We start from the raw sequence: 20147 nt of genomic DNA on the forward strand, positions 1-20147 counted from the left end.
GGATCCTTTCATATCCTGTGCCATGTGCATGGGATTTTACTGTCCCAAACAAAGCTCACAGGCCATGTTTGTGAAAAGTTACTGGCCCAAGATGGAGTACAGGGTCACATGAGCATATCACATGTCTTTACATGGCTTGCTGAATCTCAGGGGGTGGCCATTGGCCCCTCGTTGTCTGAGGCATCCCCATGAAGAGCTATCTCCACGGGATGAGTTTCTTCTATGGCCCAGTGTGAGACTGGAGATTCCTTAATGGGCCATCAACACATAGAATTTACATCAGAGCTAGATAGCTATCTGTGAGGTGTCTCCCAGGAGCAGACACATTTGAGATACAGATACATAGCCAGAATTCATAACTTTAGATACAAAGATGATACATAGATTTAACCAGGATAATCATATTTGATAGACTGTAACTCTTCCATGATGCCTTCCATGATATGCTTTGTATAAGAGTTGTTGCAATTGTATAACAATGGTAGTAGCGATGATACAAATGGTAATCTTCAATCATAAAGCATCACAACCTTGGCGAGGCAAATGGTGTGAGAACCAATGTTCCCCATTGCTGTGGTTATAAAGCTCAATGAGATGCCGAGAGAGTGGAGTTGTGAATTGGAAGGGGAGTGGATCTTGTGTGCCCCTTCCAAGGGCTTTGTGTAGCCTGCATTGAAAAATTGTGTAAAAATAAGACCTGAGTCTCATTATTATTATTATTATTTATTATTTATTATTATATTTATTTTATTTATTATTTGTATTGCATTAGAACCTAAAAACCCCAACCAAGACCGAGGGAGGGTGGGGGGGTGGACGATCACTGAGCTGAGCATTATACTTACACATTTTTCTGCTTTTGCAATTCTTCTTTCTGTTTACATGGGTTTTTCACTGGCGAAACTCCATTTTTTACACTCATTTCTTTTAATGGAGCTACTACACATGTACACTAGGAGAATCGGTCCCATTGAACTGAAGAATCCAGAACAAATACTGTACAGCACTGAAGAAAAAATATTTTCAGTGCTTTGGAAATTATTTCAAAATACACACACACACACACTCTCTCTCTCTCTCTCTCTCTCTCTCTCTCTCTCTCTCTCTCTCTCTCTCTCTCTCAGTTCTGGTGGCTTCTGAAGCATAGAAGACATTGAAGGCAGCAAGAATGCTCCTACCTAATTCCTGCATACTATCATGAGTATTTGCTCTTTCAATGTCCATGTAAGAAACAAAGGTTTGTTTATATAGCACAGAAAAATACCTGAGTATATACTACTGAAAAATGGACTTGATGGTCTAATTGATTATTCCCTTCTGTAACTTTTGTGATTTTGGGACATATAACAATGTTAATGATTATGTATAAGTTACAGTACATTGTTGTTTTTTCTTATAATTCAAGAGTAGGAAATTATTCATTTTGACTGTAATAAATTGCTAGTGAAGAACTATTTTCCAGAGAAAGTAGCTGCATGGACTGTTTTTATAGAATCCTAGAAATTTAGGGTTGGAAGGGACCTCAAAAGGTCATCAAGTCCAGCCCCCTGTGCTGAGGCAGGACCAAGTAAACCTACTAGACCAAGTGAACACCATCATTGATGTGTCAGTATATTTATGTCTGCATCTGTAATTTTCACTTTATGCATCTGAAGAAGTGGGGTTTTTACCCAAGAAACCTTATGCTCAAATAAATCTGTTATTCTTTAAGGTGCCACTGGACTCCTTGTTGTTTTTGTGGATACAGACTAACACGGCTACCCCCTGATACTTGACACCATCATTGATAGGTGTTTGTCCAGCACGTTCTTAAAACCTCTAATGAAGGGAATTCCACAACCTTCCTGGGAAAGCTATTCCAGAATTTATTTCCCCTTATAGTTAGAAAGTTTTTCTTAATATCTAACCTAAATCTCCCGTGCTGCAAATTCAGCCCATTGCTTCATCTTACGTTCAGTGGACATGGAAAACAGTTGATCAGCATCTTCTTTATAACAGCCCTTAACATATTTGAAGACTGTTGTCAGGTCCTCTCTCAGTCTTCTTTTTTCAAGACTAAACATGTCCAGTGTGCTAACCTTTCCTCATAGGTCAGGTTTTCTAAACCTTTTTTCATTTTTGTTGCTCTCCAATTTGTCCACATCTTTCCTAAAGTGTGGTACCCAGAACTGGACACAATACTGAAGCTGAGGCCTCACCAGTACTGAGTAGATCAGGACAATTACCTCTCATGTCTTACATACAACACTCCTGTTAATACACCCAGAATGGTATTCACCTTTATCATAACTGCATCCCATTGCTGACTCATATTCAATTTGTGATCCACTGTAATCCTCAGATCCTCTTCAAAAGTACTACCACCTAGCTAATTTGTTGCCCATTTTGTAGGTGTGCATTTGATTTTTTCTTCCTAAATTCAAAGACTTTCACTTATCTTTGTTGAATTTCATCTTGTTAAATTCAAACCAGTTCTTTAATTTTTCAAGATTGTTTTGAATTTTAATCCTGTCTTCCACAGTGCTTGCAACCTTTCCCAGCTTGGTGTCATTTGCAAATGTTATGAGCATGCTATCCACTCTATTATCCAAGTCATTAATGAAAATACAGAATAGTATCCAACCCACCACGGGACTCCACTAGGTACGCCCCATGGGATCCCACTAGATACGCCCTCCCAGTTTGATAAAGAACCATTGATAATTACTCTAAGTATGGTCTTTCAACCAGTTGTGCACCCACCTTATAGTAATTTCATCTAGACCTCATTGTCCTTATTTGCTTATGAGAATATTATGTGAGACTCTGTCAAGAGCCTTACAAAAATCTAGATATGTCACATCTACTGCTTCTTCCAATCCAGTAGGCCAGTAATCCTGTCAAAGAACAAAATTATGTTGATTTATTATGATTTGTTCTTAACAATTCCATGCTGGCTATTCCTTATAACCAACCTTATTATCCTCTAGGTGCTTACAAAATGATTGTTTAATATTTTATTCCAGTTCTTTCCAGGAACCAAAGTTTAGGCTGACTGATTTACAATTCCCCAGGCCCTCTTTTTTCCCCTTTCTTAAATATGTTTGCCCTTTTCCAGTTCTCTGGGACCTCACACATCATCCATAAGTTCTCAGAGATAATTGCTTAAAGTTTCAAGATTGCTTCAGCTAGTTCCTTATGCAACATAGGAAGAATTTCACCAGGCCCTGCCAATTTAACTTATCTAAATATTCTTTAACCTGTTCTTTCCTTATTTTGGCTTGCATTCCTTCCCCCTTGTTAATATTTAATTGTATTGAGTATCTGGTCAACATCATCCTTTTCAGTGAAGACTGAAGCAAAATAGGCATTAAACACCTCAGCCTTTTTGATGTCATTAGTTATTAGCTCTCCTTCCCCACTAAGTAGAGAGCATACACCTGCCCCCTTTGAACCAAGCTTAAAGCCCTCCTCATTAGGTTGGTGAGTTGGTGCATGAAGTTGCTTTTCCCCTTCTTGTTCAGGTGGACCCTGTCTCTTCCCAGCAAACCACCTTCCTGTAACATCCCATGGTCAAGGAAACCAAAATCCTCCTGTCATCACCATCTTGCACAGCTATGCATTCATCTCTAGGATGCACATATCCCTGCCTGGGTCTTTACCCTCAACCAGGAGGATGGACCAGAATTCAGGACCCCTGAATTGATCCCAGAGCCCTGTAGTAATTGCTGATCTCCTCAGGGTCATAAGTGGCAATACAATTAGTGCCCACATGGAGGAGAAGCGTGGGGTAGTGATCAGAGGGATGGATGAGCCTTGGCAACCTTTCCATAACATTTTGTATGCTGGCTCCAGGCATGCACTGTGCCTCCAGGACATCATGTCAGGTTGGCAGATGGATATCTCTGTCGCTCTCAGAAGGTAGTCCCCGACCACCAGTGCCCTACACCTTCTCCTTTTGGGTGAGGTGGCCATGAGCCTCCCAACCTTGAATGCAGGTGGCTCCTTCTCCTCAGCCATTGGGATCTGCTCCTTACCTCCTGATTGCCAGTATAGCATATCTCTTCTTGACCACACAGGTGGGGGTCAGAGCACTATCTTCTGCGTGAGGTGGCCAGCAGCCACTCTGTTCCTTACAGAGCAGCCAGTTATCCTTCCTTCTGTGGTACTGCTGCAGTCAGCTAGCATCCTCCATCCAGCAGGGGGCACTATAGGTGCAGGCAGAGGAAGAATTAGCAGTGGTGGCAGAGCCACACACAGCTTGTCTCCCTTTGCGGGTTCTCCCTTGTTGAGTACCTGCACATTAAGGAAAGGAAAAAACAACAACAGACAATGCTAACTCCCTGCTTTCCTTCACTGGCAAACTCTGCTAGCTAACTCCCTTAGTGCCCCAGTTGCCTTCATCTCACTAGCCATGTCTCTTCATGTGCATGGATCATTAACGGCCTGATCCAAAGTCTGTTGACGTCAATGAGAGTCTTTCAGTTGACTTCAGTGGGCTTTGCCTTGGGGCCTGAGAGGGCCTATCAGCAAATCAGACTATTCATTGAACATCGTTTGTCTCTCATTCATATGTTGGCAGAGCATAGAGACAGATGATTTTGGTCAAGAGTCCGATGCCCTTACTTTTGCTGAGTTAGTACCTTTTTCTAGAAGTGAACTAACAAGTCAATGGGAGCATTCATGGAGTAAGTTGCTATTCACCATATGTAAGGATGAGGCTGTAATGTAGAGAATGGCTCAATTTATGGAGAAGGAGAATAAAAGTCCTAAATTGTTTCAATTCACAGTGCGCAAGTTGCATTTTTTGGTTACAATGAACTTCTGCTTACAGTGAAATTGATATGATGGGGGGAAGGGGGGAAGAAAGGAAGACTGCCGCAAAGCACAACCTCCTTTTCCATTTAAAATAAAACAAATGCTCAGAGTTGCCTAAAGAATTGATATAGATCAGTGAAAAATATAGGTAGGATGACATGCAGTTCATAATAACAAGCATATCATTCACAACGTAAGATACTGCAGATTGACCTTTCCTTTGAATGCAAAATGTTAATTTCTTATTTAATTCATACAAGCTGTTTTAATTAGCACAAAAAGCCAGAGATAAATTATCATTTATAATCAAGGTTTGGTGCTGTTTTGTTTCAAAAACAAATCCATATCAAAATTGAGGTTGCTTACATACATTTAAATAAATAAGACCAAATAAGTAAGAAATTTCATATATAAATGCTGGAAATTTATTTATATATATATATATATATATATATATATATATATATATATATATATATATATATATATATAATATAAAAATGTGTTTGTTTCAAGGTTTTGTTACTAGTTGAAGTGTGTTTTGTTCTGTTGCAGTTTGCTCTCAGTACTCTAGAGGAGTTTTTGCCATTTTTGGACTGTATGATAAGAGATCAGTACATACCTTGACCTCATTCTGCAGCGCCTTGCACATCTCCCTCATCACGCCAAGTTTCCCCACAGAGGGCGAGAGCCAGTTTGTGCTGCAGCTGCGACCATCTTTACGGGGAGCTCTCCTAAGTTTGCTGGATCATTACGAATGGAACCGTTTTGTCTTCCTTTATGACACAGACAGGGGTAAGTAGCAAACCTTTCTTATCACTTTGGTTTGTTTGACTGTTGTGACAGCTGTGCATCTTTATATTATGTTAAGCATTTTGAAAATAAAGTCCATTGGACTGAAATAATTTGAGTGGCTCTGCAGCTAAAGGAAGAATTCTTCCATCTGTAAGTGTTGAGCACTAAATGTGTATATTATGTAATACACTGTACTGAGCCATAGCTCTAAATTTGAAAGGCAAAAATGTTTTAAGTGATATTAATGTCCCACATACACAGACTGATAAAAAGCATTCAAAATTAAAGCTTCTATTCTGTCTCCAACTCTACTCATCTGGCAACACGTTTTGAACTCAGTGACCACAACATAAATCTGGAGTCATCCCATTTAAGTCATTGAAGTTCCTCTGGATTCACACTGGTAGAACCTGAGATCAGAGTCTGGCCCATTGTGTATCACCGTAGGGGAGGACCAGCTAGTGGAGGGTTCATCCGGGGTGACTGTATCCTGCTGTGCTGGGACAGAGGAGGAACGTTGATGTAACGGGGGCCCCTACACTGGGGGGGCACATGCCTCGGAGAGTGCAGAGCAGCATACCATGTCCTGTTCTTTTCCATGTACCTTGTAAAATCCATCACAGCCTATCCACAATATATCATCTCCTTATAATTGTAAACTACTTTGAAAGATGGTACCATTTCTAGCAGAATTGCCTATTTATACACAGATGGAGAATATCACAGGGCACATTGGACTCTCCCAGAATTATAGATAATTGTAAGTATGCCTACTGTACACTGGTACCTCAAGTCTTACTGCCAGCTTGGGGAAGCAAGATTTCATCCTCCACAATCCTGGCATTCATTCTGCTAGCAGAGCCCATTTCCCCCCGCTTTTTCGTGAGTGGGGCCAGGATTTGGCCCATAGTGACTAGGCTTCCATGTGGGAGGCTGGACTTTCCCCTTTGTGTTATGGGCTTGTCTACATGGGGAATTGACCAGCATAGCTACAGAGAAATAATTATTCCATTACAGCAGTGCCTATCAGTTTACCTAAGTAGACGGACCCTATGCTTTAGTGAATTTTGAGCTTAGTTCTGTATTGTCTGAAACACCTGTCTTTGGGCCAAAATTAATAATACACACCAAGAAGTGGGTTCAACCTTTTCCATAATTTATTATTTGGTCTGAATAGATCTGGTGTAACCTACACACCTCTTGGTATTCTGTTCCATCTAGTGGCACTGAGACCTCTTAGAGAGAGATATAAAATGAGTCTGCTCTACAGCCCTAGCTAACAGTCAGTTGGCTTTTAGCTCATGCGGTAGAGGCTCATGCACTAAGCTCCAGAGATCCCCGGTTCGATCTTGCCCGCCAATAGCCTGGGTCTGTTGGCGTTACAAGTGGGGGCTCATCTGGGATTTCAACTGGGAAGTCTGTGAAGTTCAGGGTGCACTTCCTCAGCTAGGGGAAGTATTTAACTTACACACCTTCTAGGTGTGGTGTTTTGTCCCATCTAGTGGCACTGAGACCACTTAAAGAGAGAGATTAATGAGTTTGCTCTACAGCCTTAGGTAACAATTGGTTGGCTTTTAGCTCATGCTGTAGAGACTCATGCACTAAGCTCCAGAGGTCTCAGGTTTGATCCTCCTGCCAATGACTGGGGTCTGTCAGCATTACATTGGCATAAATCTTTTTACCCTTTTGTGCATCTCAAGAATGAAGTTTTGAGAACTACTGTTGTAAGTGTGGAGTCGTTTAAAATTGTAAGTCTTCCTAAATTAAAATCTATTCTGTGATCAAGGAGCATTAATAAAGAATCAGACCAAAAAAACAATAGCAGAAAAGTGCAACAATGTTCCATTCAATAAACCAAGGACATTATTGAGGCAAAAGTTCACAACCTGCATTCACCCATTTCATCTTTACTTCACATATTTAATTAGATAGACACCATGCTCAAGTGCACAATGTCACACCAAGGTCAGTTTGAGAACATCATTTATAACAATATGCTTAACAAATTATTCTAAAGCAGTGAGCTCAGCAACTTTGAAATCACCAGTATATCTTTGATATAGAGATGACATATTTGTCTGCTGGCAGGGTGGGGATATGGCTCTGAAGAATCTTTAAACATCAGAACAGCGGATTTGTTTTTTGTTGTTGCTGCTGTTTAATGTAGGGGAAAAAAGAAAATGAATCTTTTCATTTATGGATGTTTTGGTCAGCTGTAGAGAAGATGGCTCTTAAGGATGGCATATTCCCCATAAGAAAATTCAGAAAACCATATTGCTACCAAAGTATTTTCACCATCATTTCATAACAGAAGACAAGCTTCATCGAGATAGTGATGCAGAGCCAAGATATGACAAAGAACGAGTAAACCTAAAGAGACAGAGATGAATTCTGCTCTCAGTTTCCATGATGTAAATCTGGAGAAACACCACTGAAGTAAATGGAGTTATGAGGATTATAATGGTATAACAGAGAGAATAATTAGGCTCCATCTCTTTAAGCATAAAATATTAAATGCAGGTGGGTGGTGTAATTTGGATGAGGCCAGAGCTCTGAAGGGCCGGATAACAGTGGGAATCAGGCTAGATCCCCTAAATTTTGATTTGCAGGCATTGTTTTTATTATAGTGGTGCAAAATGTTTACAGCATGGAAAAGAGACTTTGTTCGTACCCTGTCCATAACCCAGCATCCCATTTCCTCCTTTGTCCTTGGACTGGGTGTTTGAAAATCAGTCTAATAATGGGAAAGTGACTTTACTTTAGCTATGGAGCAACAGCTTCTGCTTAATAATACAGATGGGTGTTAGTAAATCATCCAATATGGTGCCTCTCAAAATTTTATTTAAGAAAATTCATTCACGATAGCTTGGATAAAAGCACTGTCAAGTGGAGCTGAAGGACAATAAACACAAGATTCTGCCCTCAGGCAATCTGTTGAGTTAGGGTGAGTTGGCTGGTCAGGGACTGTAAGGAATGGTCCTATGTCTGGCCTTATTTAGCATTTACTAAAAATCTGAATGAGTTTTAATGAGTTTGGAGACATCATCTTAATGAAAATCAGCGCACCACAGCAAACCGGGAGATGTTGCAGCCAACAGTTAAGCCAGATATAAACAGCATACAGACATCTAGAGAGACTAGAAATACTGAGAAGTCAATAACAACCTGGAAAAACGTGCATTGATATATCTGGAGAAAAATAATCTGAAACCATTACTCATTGGTAGTAGTGTAGAGTACATGGAGAACAGAAATGCTTTAAAAGATCGAGTGAACTTGTAATGCATTACCTCAGCCAAAAAAGGCATTTTGCCTCTGAACTGAATATTTAGGAGCACAACTCTTCTGAATGGGCCCACATCTAGAATGCTGTTAGGTACCCAGATCATTTTTTTATTATTATTATTTTACTAGCAAAAATTTCTACTTTCTTGATGGAATTCAGAGAAGAATGAGAAAAATTGGTAAGAAGCTGGAGGTATTGGTATGTAAGGAAATAATAGGTACATGGGAATTTCCAGCGTGGTCCATTCCCATGGTCCATTTAGTCCAGAAACCTGTCTCTGACAAAGGCCAGGACTAGATGCTTCAGAGGAAGATAGAAGAAACCCACAGGAGGCATCTGCCACCCATGTAGGTCTGATTCTAATTGATGATAATTAGCAGTTGCCTTAACTCCAGAAATTTGAGGTTTTATCTCCCTTCCAATTTGCTTCTTGTTGGCATTAATTCTTAAAACTCTGGGTATTCGTGTTATCTCTGTGAACATCCAATCCCTCTTTGACTCTTGCTCATTTCTTGATCTCAGTGACACCCTGTGGCAATGAGTTCCACAGTTTAATTACATGTAAAAAGAAAGATTTCCTTTAATCAGTTTTGAATTTGCCACCTTTCAATTTTATTGAATGTCTCCTTGTTCTTATGTTATGAGACAGGGATAAGGGAAGTTTCCTGACGATCTTCTCTATCTACAGCATATTCCCAATTATCCAATTAGCATGCAGGCCATGGATATTGTTCAGCTAGTCAGGAGCTTGGATAATCAAGAGGGCAGGAGCAGTGGTTCAGGGAGCCCTCTGCAGCTCTGCTCTCATGGCCCCCATTCACTCATTTCCATAACAGCAGAGCTGCCCAGGACTCCCTGTGCTGCCACTCCTGCCGTCTCAAATATTGCAGGGACAAGGCGTGGGCGTGTGGGGGGAAGAGGCTGCAGTCCTGGCGGGCCAGAGTGGAGCCTGCAGAGAGTCTACCCTGCACCTGGCACCTGCCAGGTGTCACCAGCCCTGCAGCAGCTCTGCCATCGTAGCCCCACTCACTCTCTCACATGACAGCAGGGCTGCAGAGGCCTCCCTGCGCTGTTGCAGGAGCCGTTCAACAGTAGGATGGCCTCTCCTGTAGTCAGGGGTCTCTGTTCTGTTTTCTGAACCTCTGCATTATCTGAATCTCTTTCTTGGCTCCAGCATGGGGGACAAGGAAGGGATTCAGATAATGTAGAGATTCAGAGCATAGGGATTGGGAAAATCGGGAGTATACTGTATTCATTATTTCATATATTTTTACCATATCACCTCTAATTCTTCTCCTTTCTGAGGTAAACAATCCCAGTCTTTTCAGTCTCTTTCTTTATGGGAGCTGTTCCTTGTCCCTAATCATTCTCATCTTCCTTGTCTGACACTCCACCCTCCACCCTCAGAATTCTGCCATGTCCTTTTTGAGATGGGGTGGCGATTACTGCGCACACGGTATTCCAGATGAGGCCACACCATTGATGAGTGGCTTTTGAAGAACTAAGGGCCAAATTCTTCTCTCAGATGTGCACATTCAACTCCCCTGAAAGAACTGGGAACTGCCGAACATACCAGAAGGCAGATGGTCGCTATTTCTGTGGGTACTAACCTGCAAGGCTGTGATCCAGCCAAGCACTTTAGCATAAGTTTATCTTTAGACATTTGAATAGCACAAATGACTTCACTGGGAGTATTCACACGCTTCCATTTAAGCACATAGGTCTCTTGCCAGGATTTTGTGTGTATATGTCATTTATGCATTTCCCTGTCACTGAAGGAACCTCAAGCACTGGCGCACCTTGGTCCCCCCTGTTATCTCCCTATGGCACATAATAGTCTAATCTCCTGTAGGTCTCCTTTACTTTGGTCTCATTTCCATTGCTGGGTTTAGTGTGTGGGTGTTGGTGACAGGCAGGCAGGTTAGATGATCTAATGGGCCTTTCTGGCCTTAATCTCAATGACTCTGACATGCTTCAGTGCTGTGACCTCACAGCTATTTTCCACAGCTTATTTTCTTCTGGACAGTGTAACGCAAATATTTCATGCCAAAATAAGTATAACAGAATTGTTGAAATTGTGTAAAATGTAAATTCCACCTTTCCTGCTCTTTACTCTTGACTTTCTTATGTTAAGTGGAGGTGGAACACAGCTGAAGACATTTTTGACATTTTCAACTGTGTTTATTATTAGCTACCTGAAAACATCTTGAATTTTAATAAAGCCTCCTGTTCTGATAAATTGATTAATTGTGAATATATATAAAATCATAGAAATGTAGATTAGAAGGCACCTCAACAGGTCATCTAGTCCAGTCCCCTGCACTGAGGCAGGACTAAATATTTTCTAGACCATCCCTGACAGATGTTTGTCTAACCTGTTCTTAAAAACTTCCAATGAAAGATATTCCACATCCTCCCTACAAAATTTATTCCAGTACTTAACTACCCTTACAGTTCAGCAAGTTTTTTCCTAACATCTAACCTAAATCTCCCTTGCTGCAATTTAAACCCATTACCTCTTGTCCTGTCCTCGGTGGCCAAGGGGAACAATTGATCACCCTGTTTATAACAACCTTTTAGGTAAATGAAAACTGTTATCATATCCTCACTCAGTCTTCCTTTCTTTATATAAAACAAACCCATTTTTTCACTCTTTCCATGTAGGTCATGTTTTCTAGACCTTTAACCATTTTTGTTGCTCTCCTCTGGATTTTTCCAGTTTATCTCCCAAAGTGTGATGCCCAGAACTGGATACAGTTCTCCAGTTGAGACTTATTAGTGCTGAGTAGAGTGGAAGAATTACTTCTCACGTCTTGCTGACATGTTGGCTCCTGCTAATACATCCCAGAATAATGTTTTGGGTTTTTTTGCAACAGTATTACATTGTTGACTCATATGTAGTCTGTGATCTTTGAAAACCCCGAGATCCTTTGCTTCAGTGCTCCTTCCTAGGCAATCATTTCCCATTTTGTATTTGTGCAGCTGATTATTCCTTCCTAAGTGCAGTACTTTGCATCTGTCCTTATTGAATTTCACCCTATTTATTTGAGACCATGTCTCAAGTTATTCAAGGTAATTTTGAATTCTAATCCTGTCCTCCAAAACACGAGCAACCCCTCTCAGCTTGGTATCATCCGCAAACGTTATGCATGTATTCTCTATGCCTTTATCCAAATAATTTATTATTATATTAAATAGACCTGGACCCAGGATGGATCCCTGTGGGATCACACTTGGTACACCTTGTCTAGACTATGAACTGCTGATAACTACACTTTGAGTACAGTTTTCCAATCAGTTGTGCATCCACCTTATAGTAGGCTCATCTAGGCTATATTTTCCTTATTTGCTAATGAAAAGGTCGTGTGAGACGGTATCAAAAACCTTACTAAAGTTGAGATACTACAGTGGAGTCGCATCATATGCGCCTTTAACTTACGCAAATTCAACTATACACGCTCGGCAAAAAAAAAAAGAAAAATAACAATAACTCACGGTGGTGGAGTACTGTACAGGAGTCAATGGGAGAGCTCTCAGGGGTTGATTTATCGAGTCTAGACTAGACGAGATAAATCGACCCCCGCTGGATCGATCGTTGCCCACCAATCCGGTGAGCATCTCGCCGCGCTGAGTGTGATTCTAGTGTTTAAAGATACATATTTTTTGTACAACATGGCCCCTAAATGCAAGCCAACTACTTCATCTGCTGCTCAACTGAAGAAACAGTGATTTGTTCCAACGCTGTGTTGGACTTATTGAGAGACGGTATATCGGTCTCCAAAGTGGCGCATAAATATGGCCACAACGAATCTAGCATTGTGCCATCAAGATTCAAGAGAGAAATTCGTCAAGCCGTGGCATCAAGTGCTCCAATAACTGCTAAGGTGACGACCCACGTGCGTGATATGGCTTTAGTGAAGACTGAAAGGACATTAAACTTATGGCTGGAAGACATGAACTGTAAACGTGTGCCTATCGATGGCAACACGTTGCGAGAAAAGGCTCTTAGCCTCTGTGCGCTGTTCAAACCTCCCTCCGAAGAGGGACAGCCTTCTGATGAGAAGGAATTCAAAGCCAGCCAAGGTTGGCTTAACAGTTTTAGGAACCGCTTCAACCTCAAAAACGTGCAGACTACTGGTGAAGCTGCATCTGCCAATGAAGAGGCAGCAAAAGCCTACCCCAAACAATTAAAGAAAATCATAGAAGAAAAGGGCTATCTTCCGGAACAAGTTTTTAATGCTGTCGAGACTGGGCTCTTCTGGAAAAAAAATGCCCAACCGCACTTACACTTCGAAATCAGAAAGACAGGCCCCTAGCTTCAAAGCAGCTAAGGACCGTATGACTCTGTTGTTTTGTGGCAATGCGGCTGGGCATTTAATAAAGCCGGGCTTGCTCTACAGGGCTGCAAATCCCCGTGCCCTAAAAGGCAAGAACAAAAATCTCCTGCCTGTGTTCTGGCAATCAGATAAAAAGGCTTGGGTGATGGCAGCATTATTTCTGGATTGGTTCCACAAGTGTTTCATTCCGGAGGTAAAGCGGCACCTCGAAGAGAAAGGACTTGACTTTACAGTGTTGCTGATCATAGACAATGCTCCTGCCCATCCTGAGGCACTCCAGTTTGTGCATAATGATGTTGAAGTCGTCTTTCTCCTTTTTTATTCTTTCATTCTTCCGTCTCTCTCTCTCTCTTTTTGACTATACACGATTTTCGCCTTATGCGCTGGCTTTAGAACCTAACCCCCGCGTAAGATGTGACTCCACTGTAGTGCTTCCCCCGATCCACAAGTCACGTTACTGTGTCAAAGAAAGATATTAGGTTGTTTTGACAAGATTTTTTCTTGACAAATCCATGTTGACTGTTACTTGTCACATTATCTTCTATGTGCTTGCAAATCGATTGTTTGATTACTTGTACCACTATCTTTCTGGGTACTAAAGTTAAGATGACTGGTCTATAATTCCCTGGGTTGTCCTTATTCCCCTGTTTATAGATAGACACTATATTTGTTCTTTTTCTCTGAGATCTCTCCTGTCTTCCAGGAGTTCTCAAAGACAATTGTTAATGACTCAGGGATATCTTTAGCCAGTTCCTTAAGTATTCTAAGATGTATTTTGTCAGGTCCTGCCAACTTGAAGACATCTAACTTGGCTAAGTAATTCTTGACATGTTCTTTCCTTATTTTAGCTTCACATTCTACCCCATTTAAACTGATATTAGTTGTCTGATCACTGCTAACTTTTTTGGTGAAAAATGAAACAAAAAAAGCATTTAACACTTTCTGCGTTTTCTGTTATTGGCTTTCCCTCCTCATTGAGTAAGTGTCTTCCTTGCTTAGGATGAGGCTTGATATGTAGTGAGCCAGTTCATATCCAGTCCAAGTCATCAGAGACTCAGCATTTCCATCATCTGGCTCTTTTTGGCATATTTGAAATAAGTTAGAGGTTTCAGTCCTGTTCCTGGCCCAGTCAGTCCAAACCCTCCTCTGTTGACATGTTTCATGGTAATCTCAGCAGGGAAGCCAATGAATGAATGAATATGAAAACTAAATGACTTTCTCACATCATACGGATTGGAAGCTATATTCCCTAGTGGCTAAAGGGGTGCTGTTCCATTGACTTCAGCAGTGCTATTTCTGTTTATGCAGCAGTGAATTTTGTCTGGCACTCCTCCAACCCCTTACTAAGGCCCAATGTGGGGAAGCTTTCATGAACACTGAGGCCTGCACAGTTACATGAATTTGCATGGAGGGAAGGGAGGAAGAGACTGCACAAGTATCTTCCCCCCACCCACAATTGTGCATTGTATTGGGACAAGCCACAGAGTTGTTGGGCAGCACAGAAGTGGTTCAGGATGTGTGACCATAACCCCACTCATCTACTCTGCCAGTTGGAAGATTTGACAGCACAGAGTACACATTATTTTCTCTCTGAGAGGTGGAATTGTCAATGTAGAATTTTAATCAGCCTGTCAGCCAAAATTCCACATGGGAGATGGAGTATTGTCGTACTGTAGTCCCTCTTCACTCCACTGTGGTCTGAACTGTGGTTTTAAATGGAAGTTGCAGGTTACCTCAGACAGTTATAAGTGTTTAAATAGATATTTGGCTAAGATTGCCTCCTATAGGAATTAATGTCAATAGGAGGAGCACATCTTCAGAGGGGAGGGAGATGGAAGACAGCTGTGAAGAAGTGGGACACACCTTGGGGGAGTAGAAAACGCTCTGAAAGACAGCCTGAAGGGGAAAGATTGAGGGAGAGCATGTGAGTTCAAAAGGAGTGGCACGTTACAGATGGACAAACAAATGTATCACCTGTGGTCTTTCAGTCCACTGCCACACACATCATGTAGCACAATGTCCAGAAATACAACCACACCATTTGCATAAATAACTCGCATTCAATAATATCCTCTCAGACATATTGAACAGAATACCGTCCCCTTCTGCTCAGTCTCCATGTCTGAAATAAATGATACCAAATTGTTTTGCTCATGTATTTCTTTCAGACTCTGAAATACTTCTGTTAAGTCATTGATCTAAGATCCATTTGGTAGATCTAATGGTAGGATTTGAATCTGATACATTGTCCCTGGCAGATCTCTAAACCTCGCCAAGTTTTTTCCTGAGGGATTAGAAGCTAAAATCTAAAAAGCGCACTTCAGAATTTATGGATCCAACTCCATCAAGGACACTTTGTTTGCATTAAGGATCTGCCAGGGACAACATGTCAGATTCATCAGAGACTATTAGTCAAATTCTGCTCTCAATTACATTGACTTCAAGGGGACTGCACCCATGTAACTAGTGAGAATAATCATTGGTTCGAGATGCTGATATTTTCCATTACTCTAGTTTAGATAAATAGCATTTCTATTTCAAATTGTTAATTCTAATAACTTCAAAACATTTAGTTTTATTGAATCTAGCATGTACGTGTAAGTGAGTTGCTACCTCCATATTTACCACATATGTTTAAAAATAGAAATTTGTCAATTGTAACAGTTTGCGGTAGTTCAAAAAAGTAGCTAAAAATACAGTCAGAAAGTCATTTACTTGAAAAACAGAACTGACTGTAGCTTTCTTGTATCCCTGACCCAGTAAGTCTAATGGTATTTCTGCATCCTATATGCTACGTACTATATGTGTTAAGAGAGGTATTTTACCATCCTTTGATCCTAAATAAGGAGCTGGGATATCTAGATCAATGTGAGAAAGATATGTGTTTTCAATGTACAAAATAAATTCTCTACAAAGCAGGAGAATTGGTGCTGTGATGTATTGACTGACTACCAGCTGCAGCTTGTTTAATAATCTTTGGGCCAGATTCTGCTCTTTTTTACACTGGAGTACATTTGAACTAATTCCATTGTATATACCAGTGTAAATCTGAAATAACACAGTTGGCTTCAATGAAATGACTCTAGAGTTAGACCAGTGGAATTATGAGCTTCTCGTCTATGTTTGAGGCTATTCTAGGCTACCACTAAGCTTAGGTCAGGCAGTTGATAGATACGACATCCAGCACTGCAGACGTCCAAAGACGACTTTAAAAGAGTCAAACAAGGAAGCCAGCCACACATCCAAATGTGTCTGCTTTAGAAATTTATTTCAGTGTAGACATCTGAGTCCTGCAGCTGCTGTCTATAGTCTTTTATGTGGCCACAGGTGTTGTCTTCAATACTGGAGCACAGAGTGGTAGACGACAAAGGCGAGCATAGTAGAGACTGCCAAGAACTAGAGGTAGTGCCAAGTTAATGCTGAATGTAAAATAAATACTTGTGACTATATGTTTCTAAATACATTATTATTTAGAAAAATTCACTTTTCTCTTGAGAAGCATTATCTGTATATGGATAAATGTTCAAAGTTATTATAAGGTACAATGCAGGCAATTTTTTAAATCAACAAGAGTGACTAGAAAAGCATGAGCATTTAAACTCAAAACTTCCTAGTTTTATATACTTCACCTTGATGTATCTAGTGCACACTGTGTTAGCCAAATTCACCCCGGTGTAATTCCAATGACATGTTTAGAATTACAAGAGGAATTAATGTGGATCATCTCAATTTGCTCAAACAGAGGAACAGAGGTATCTTTAAGTCATGCCCTTCAGTAATTATGGTTGATTCATACATTCATATGTATCTATGCAAATATTTTTTGTCTGCTCTGTTCCACTTTAAAAAAAAGATTTCCATGCTTAGATACGTGTAAAGTGACTGAGCAGTGACCACACTACTAGAGATGCTACTTTTGCCTCTGTATAGGGAATTTCCTGCATTAGTACTTATAGTTAATGGCACCAACAGCTGCTTGTGTTCCACACTACAGTGAATGTTTGAGGATTCTATTATTTTGCAACTGAAAGGAGAGTTACCAAGGGGTCTTTTGGTTATAAATAAAAGCTGAAAATCCCCTTTTTGTAGTGCTACCTCTGTGGCCTTTAATATTAATGCACACCTGGACACTGCAGGAAGTCCCTTTGTGGCAAAGGACCTACATTTTCTTCCAACACCACTTGGATTTTGAATGGAAAGCCGAGCATTAATTGTGAGTTTGTAGATCTAAGCGTGCTGAGTGGCTGTGTGGCACCAAAGAGAGGTGATGTGAAGGAAACTTTCATGTAGTGTTGGCTGTAGTGTATAGCTACATCTCTTGGGGGTATTTGCTGGGTGAGCTGGCCCTTTAAGAGAGATTCAAGGTGTAGCTCTGGCCCTGTTCCCAGTATAATTGAGAACCAAGGCATTTTGGAGTTTTTGGTCCAGAGGGACCATAGGACTGAATGAGCTAGTCAGTTATGTATGGGGGAGACTTTGGTAGGAGAATAATTAATAGCAGCATGATATATTCATGAGCAGTACAGCAGTTTCCTACGAGCATAGAAGTGTGTATAGGAGACACAGTTTGGGTAAGGGGGCAGAGAAGTTCTTGCATATCTGTTGGAAGACATCTCTGAACCAGGCACTAAACAACTAGAGTCCATTTCTGTAACCCTCACTCACATCAAACAGTACTTAATTACACAACCTCTCACACAACTGAGTTAAAAAAAGGAATTTGATAAGTTCATAGAGATTGATCCATCAATGGTTATTAGACAAGAGGGTCAGGGATGCAACCCCATGCTCTGGGTGTTCCTAGCCTCTGACTTCCAGAAGCTGGGAGTGGACGACAGGGGATAGATCACTCAGTGATTGCCTGTTCTGTTTATTCCCTCTGAAGCACCTGGCATTGGCCACTGTCAGAAAACAGGATACTGGGCTAGATGGACCAAGGCCGTTCTTATGTTCTTCTGACATAAATCTAACAATAAATTAAATTTGTAAATACCATGATGAGAGAAGATTCATTTGATGGGGAGAGAGAGACTATTGCTCTGAGAAGTAATTAAGTGAAATTCAATGAAAATTTAGGCTGAATATTAAGACAATAGTCAGAAATGTCTCCCAAGAAAAGAGTACTATTGCTTCAGACTTAAAACTGAAATGGACAAAAACAAAAGGTGCACTACATTGGCAGGGAGACGAATGGAAAGATATAATAGGTCCTACTCCATATCTTAATTCTGTGAAGTCAACCTTCCATTTGTTGATGCTGCTTCGTATTATCTCTTTCCATTGATTCTGTTCTCAGAGATGTTGGCTTAGGGGTTTTGTGAATTCACTAGGAATTTGCTTAAACTATTCAGACCCAGATATTATAAAGTAGATTCAATGGAAAAGGCCACAAAGGAAGATAGCTGTAGAGATGAGTAAGTTTCATACTACGGTAAAAAGCTAAAATGGGAGATTAAAAAGAAAAGAAAGATGTAAAAAATTACAAAATAGCAAAGGGTAGTAATTTTAAAAAAAGATGTGGGAGATAAAGAAGAAAAATGTACAGGAAGAGAAATAGGAAAAGGGAAAAGAAATATTGGGTGGGAAAGGAAATTAATGAAAATGATATTTTTGACAGCAGGAAAAGGATGCAAAGTTGAGGAGAAAGTTAAACAAAATAGATTTAAAGTTAAAATAGAAGCCACTAAAAACAGATAATAATAAAGAAAGTTTGAGTGTTTGGGGATAACAAGGGATTTTTCATGTTAATTGGTTTGTAAGAGTTCTTAACAGCTAAGAAATGTGACTGCTTGTTTATGAAATAATTTGATTTGGGTTAATGAAATCAAGTGGCAGGGGGGCAATATACTGATGTCAGATTGTTTAAAAATCATGACTAAGATAATATTTGTTTATTAAATGTAATAATCTGTGAAAAGCAAAATATTTCTTCATTTTAATGGGATGCTCCTAAGAAATCAGATCTGCAGTTGTAAATAGTTATATTTGTGTTTAAAACAAAAGCTTTCTGTTTCCTAGTACAAGTACTCATTCACAGTTGCTAACTAAGTGAGTGATTTAATCTTTTCTGAAGGGCTATTTTAAAAACTTAATATGCAGCTCAGAATAATTGCTGGGGCAGAATGTTATGTATCCTAGACAGGTAGTTACTTGTAATTCAAGCTTCACATGTCCCCTGGTAACTAATCTCTAACAATTTGGGTTAATTACCAACCTTACCAACAAAAATACCAGTACTCAAAATGGCAGTGAATGTTAGCAACTGTGGGTAATAGTGGTAACACCTACTCATTTACATAGAGACAGGTAACATAAAATCAGCACTTGTCTGCTAAAATCTGGATGTCACATAAAGTCCACTCCTGCCTTTTCTGAACTGCAGACATCCTTCCTAATTTGGAACCTCCCTCCCCCGTGAATGATACATCTGTGCACCACTTTGCTTCCTATTTTTTAAAGTGGTCTAATAGAATCAAAAGGGTGTGTTGGTTTGTGCTAATGTATACACGAGAGCTACTCTCTTTTTCCAGCTTTCTCGCATTGCCCTGACTTTTGCATAGCAAATGTAGCAGATTTTGTCTCTCTATGACTTCAAGTCCTGTGTTCTTTTTCCCACCTTACCTTTAAAAATGTGGGAACGTGGGGGAAGTGTTACTTTTCTATTAGCTAGTCCCTTAAAATGCAAGATGTAGTGATATTGTAGAAGGAGCTAGAAACACTGATATTTGTGACAGCTGTGTTCTTTAACCACTGGAGAAAGGGAAAAATAATCTCCCTGGTGACCTGTTATTCTGGCAGATATATAGTGGGCTATTGTGATTTACCAGAAAAAAATATTTCTGTTGGAAGGCTGCAGTGCAGTATTTCAGAGAAGCGTACAGAATTACATAAGTTACAGAGTTCCTAGTCAGTCTTTCATTCCATTTATCAAA

At 40.2% G+C, this 20147-nt stretch overlaps 1 protein-coding gene across 9 annotated transcripts in view; it reads left to right on the plus strand.

Moving 5' to 3' along the window:
• The window catches only part of GRIA4 (glutamate ionotropic receptor AMPA type subunit 4), a 280562-nt gene that overhangs the window by 96059 nt on the left and 164356 nt on the right, over positions 1-20147 (plus strand). For 8 of the 9 annotated variants that reach the window (XR_006286035.1, XM_007059674.4, XM_007059673.4 and 5 more), the window contains exon 3: positions 5353-5592. The exons of the other annotated variant lie outside the window; for it this stretch is intronic. Coding sequence is in view for 6 of the 8 variants with exons in the window: in XM_007059674.4 (XP_007059736.1) it covers positions 5353-5592 (240 nt within the window). In the remaining 2 variants the exon portion in view is untranslated. The remainder of the gene's footprint in view (positions 1-5352; positions 5593-20147) is intronic. 9 annotated transcript variants of the gene reach the window in all.

The sequence above is a fragment of the Chelonia mydas genome, chromosome 1 (assembly GCF_015237465.2).
Source record: "Chelonia mydas isolate rCheMyd1 chromosome 1, rCheMyd1.pri.v2, whole genome shotgun sequence".
NCBI classification, from domain to species: Eukaryota; Metazoa; Chordata; order Testudines; family Cheloniidae; genus Chelonia; species Chelonia mydas.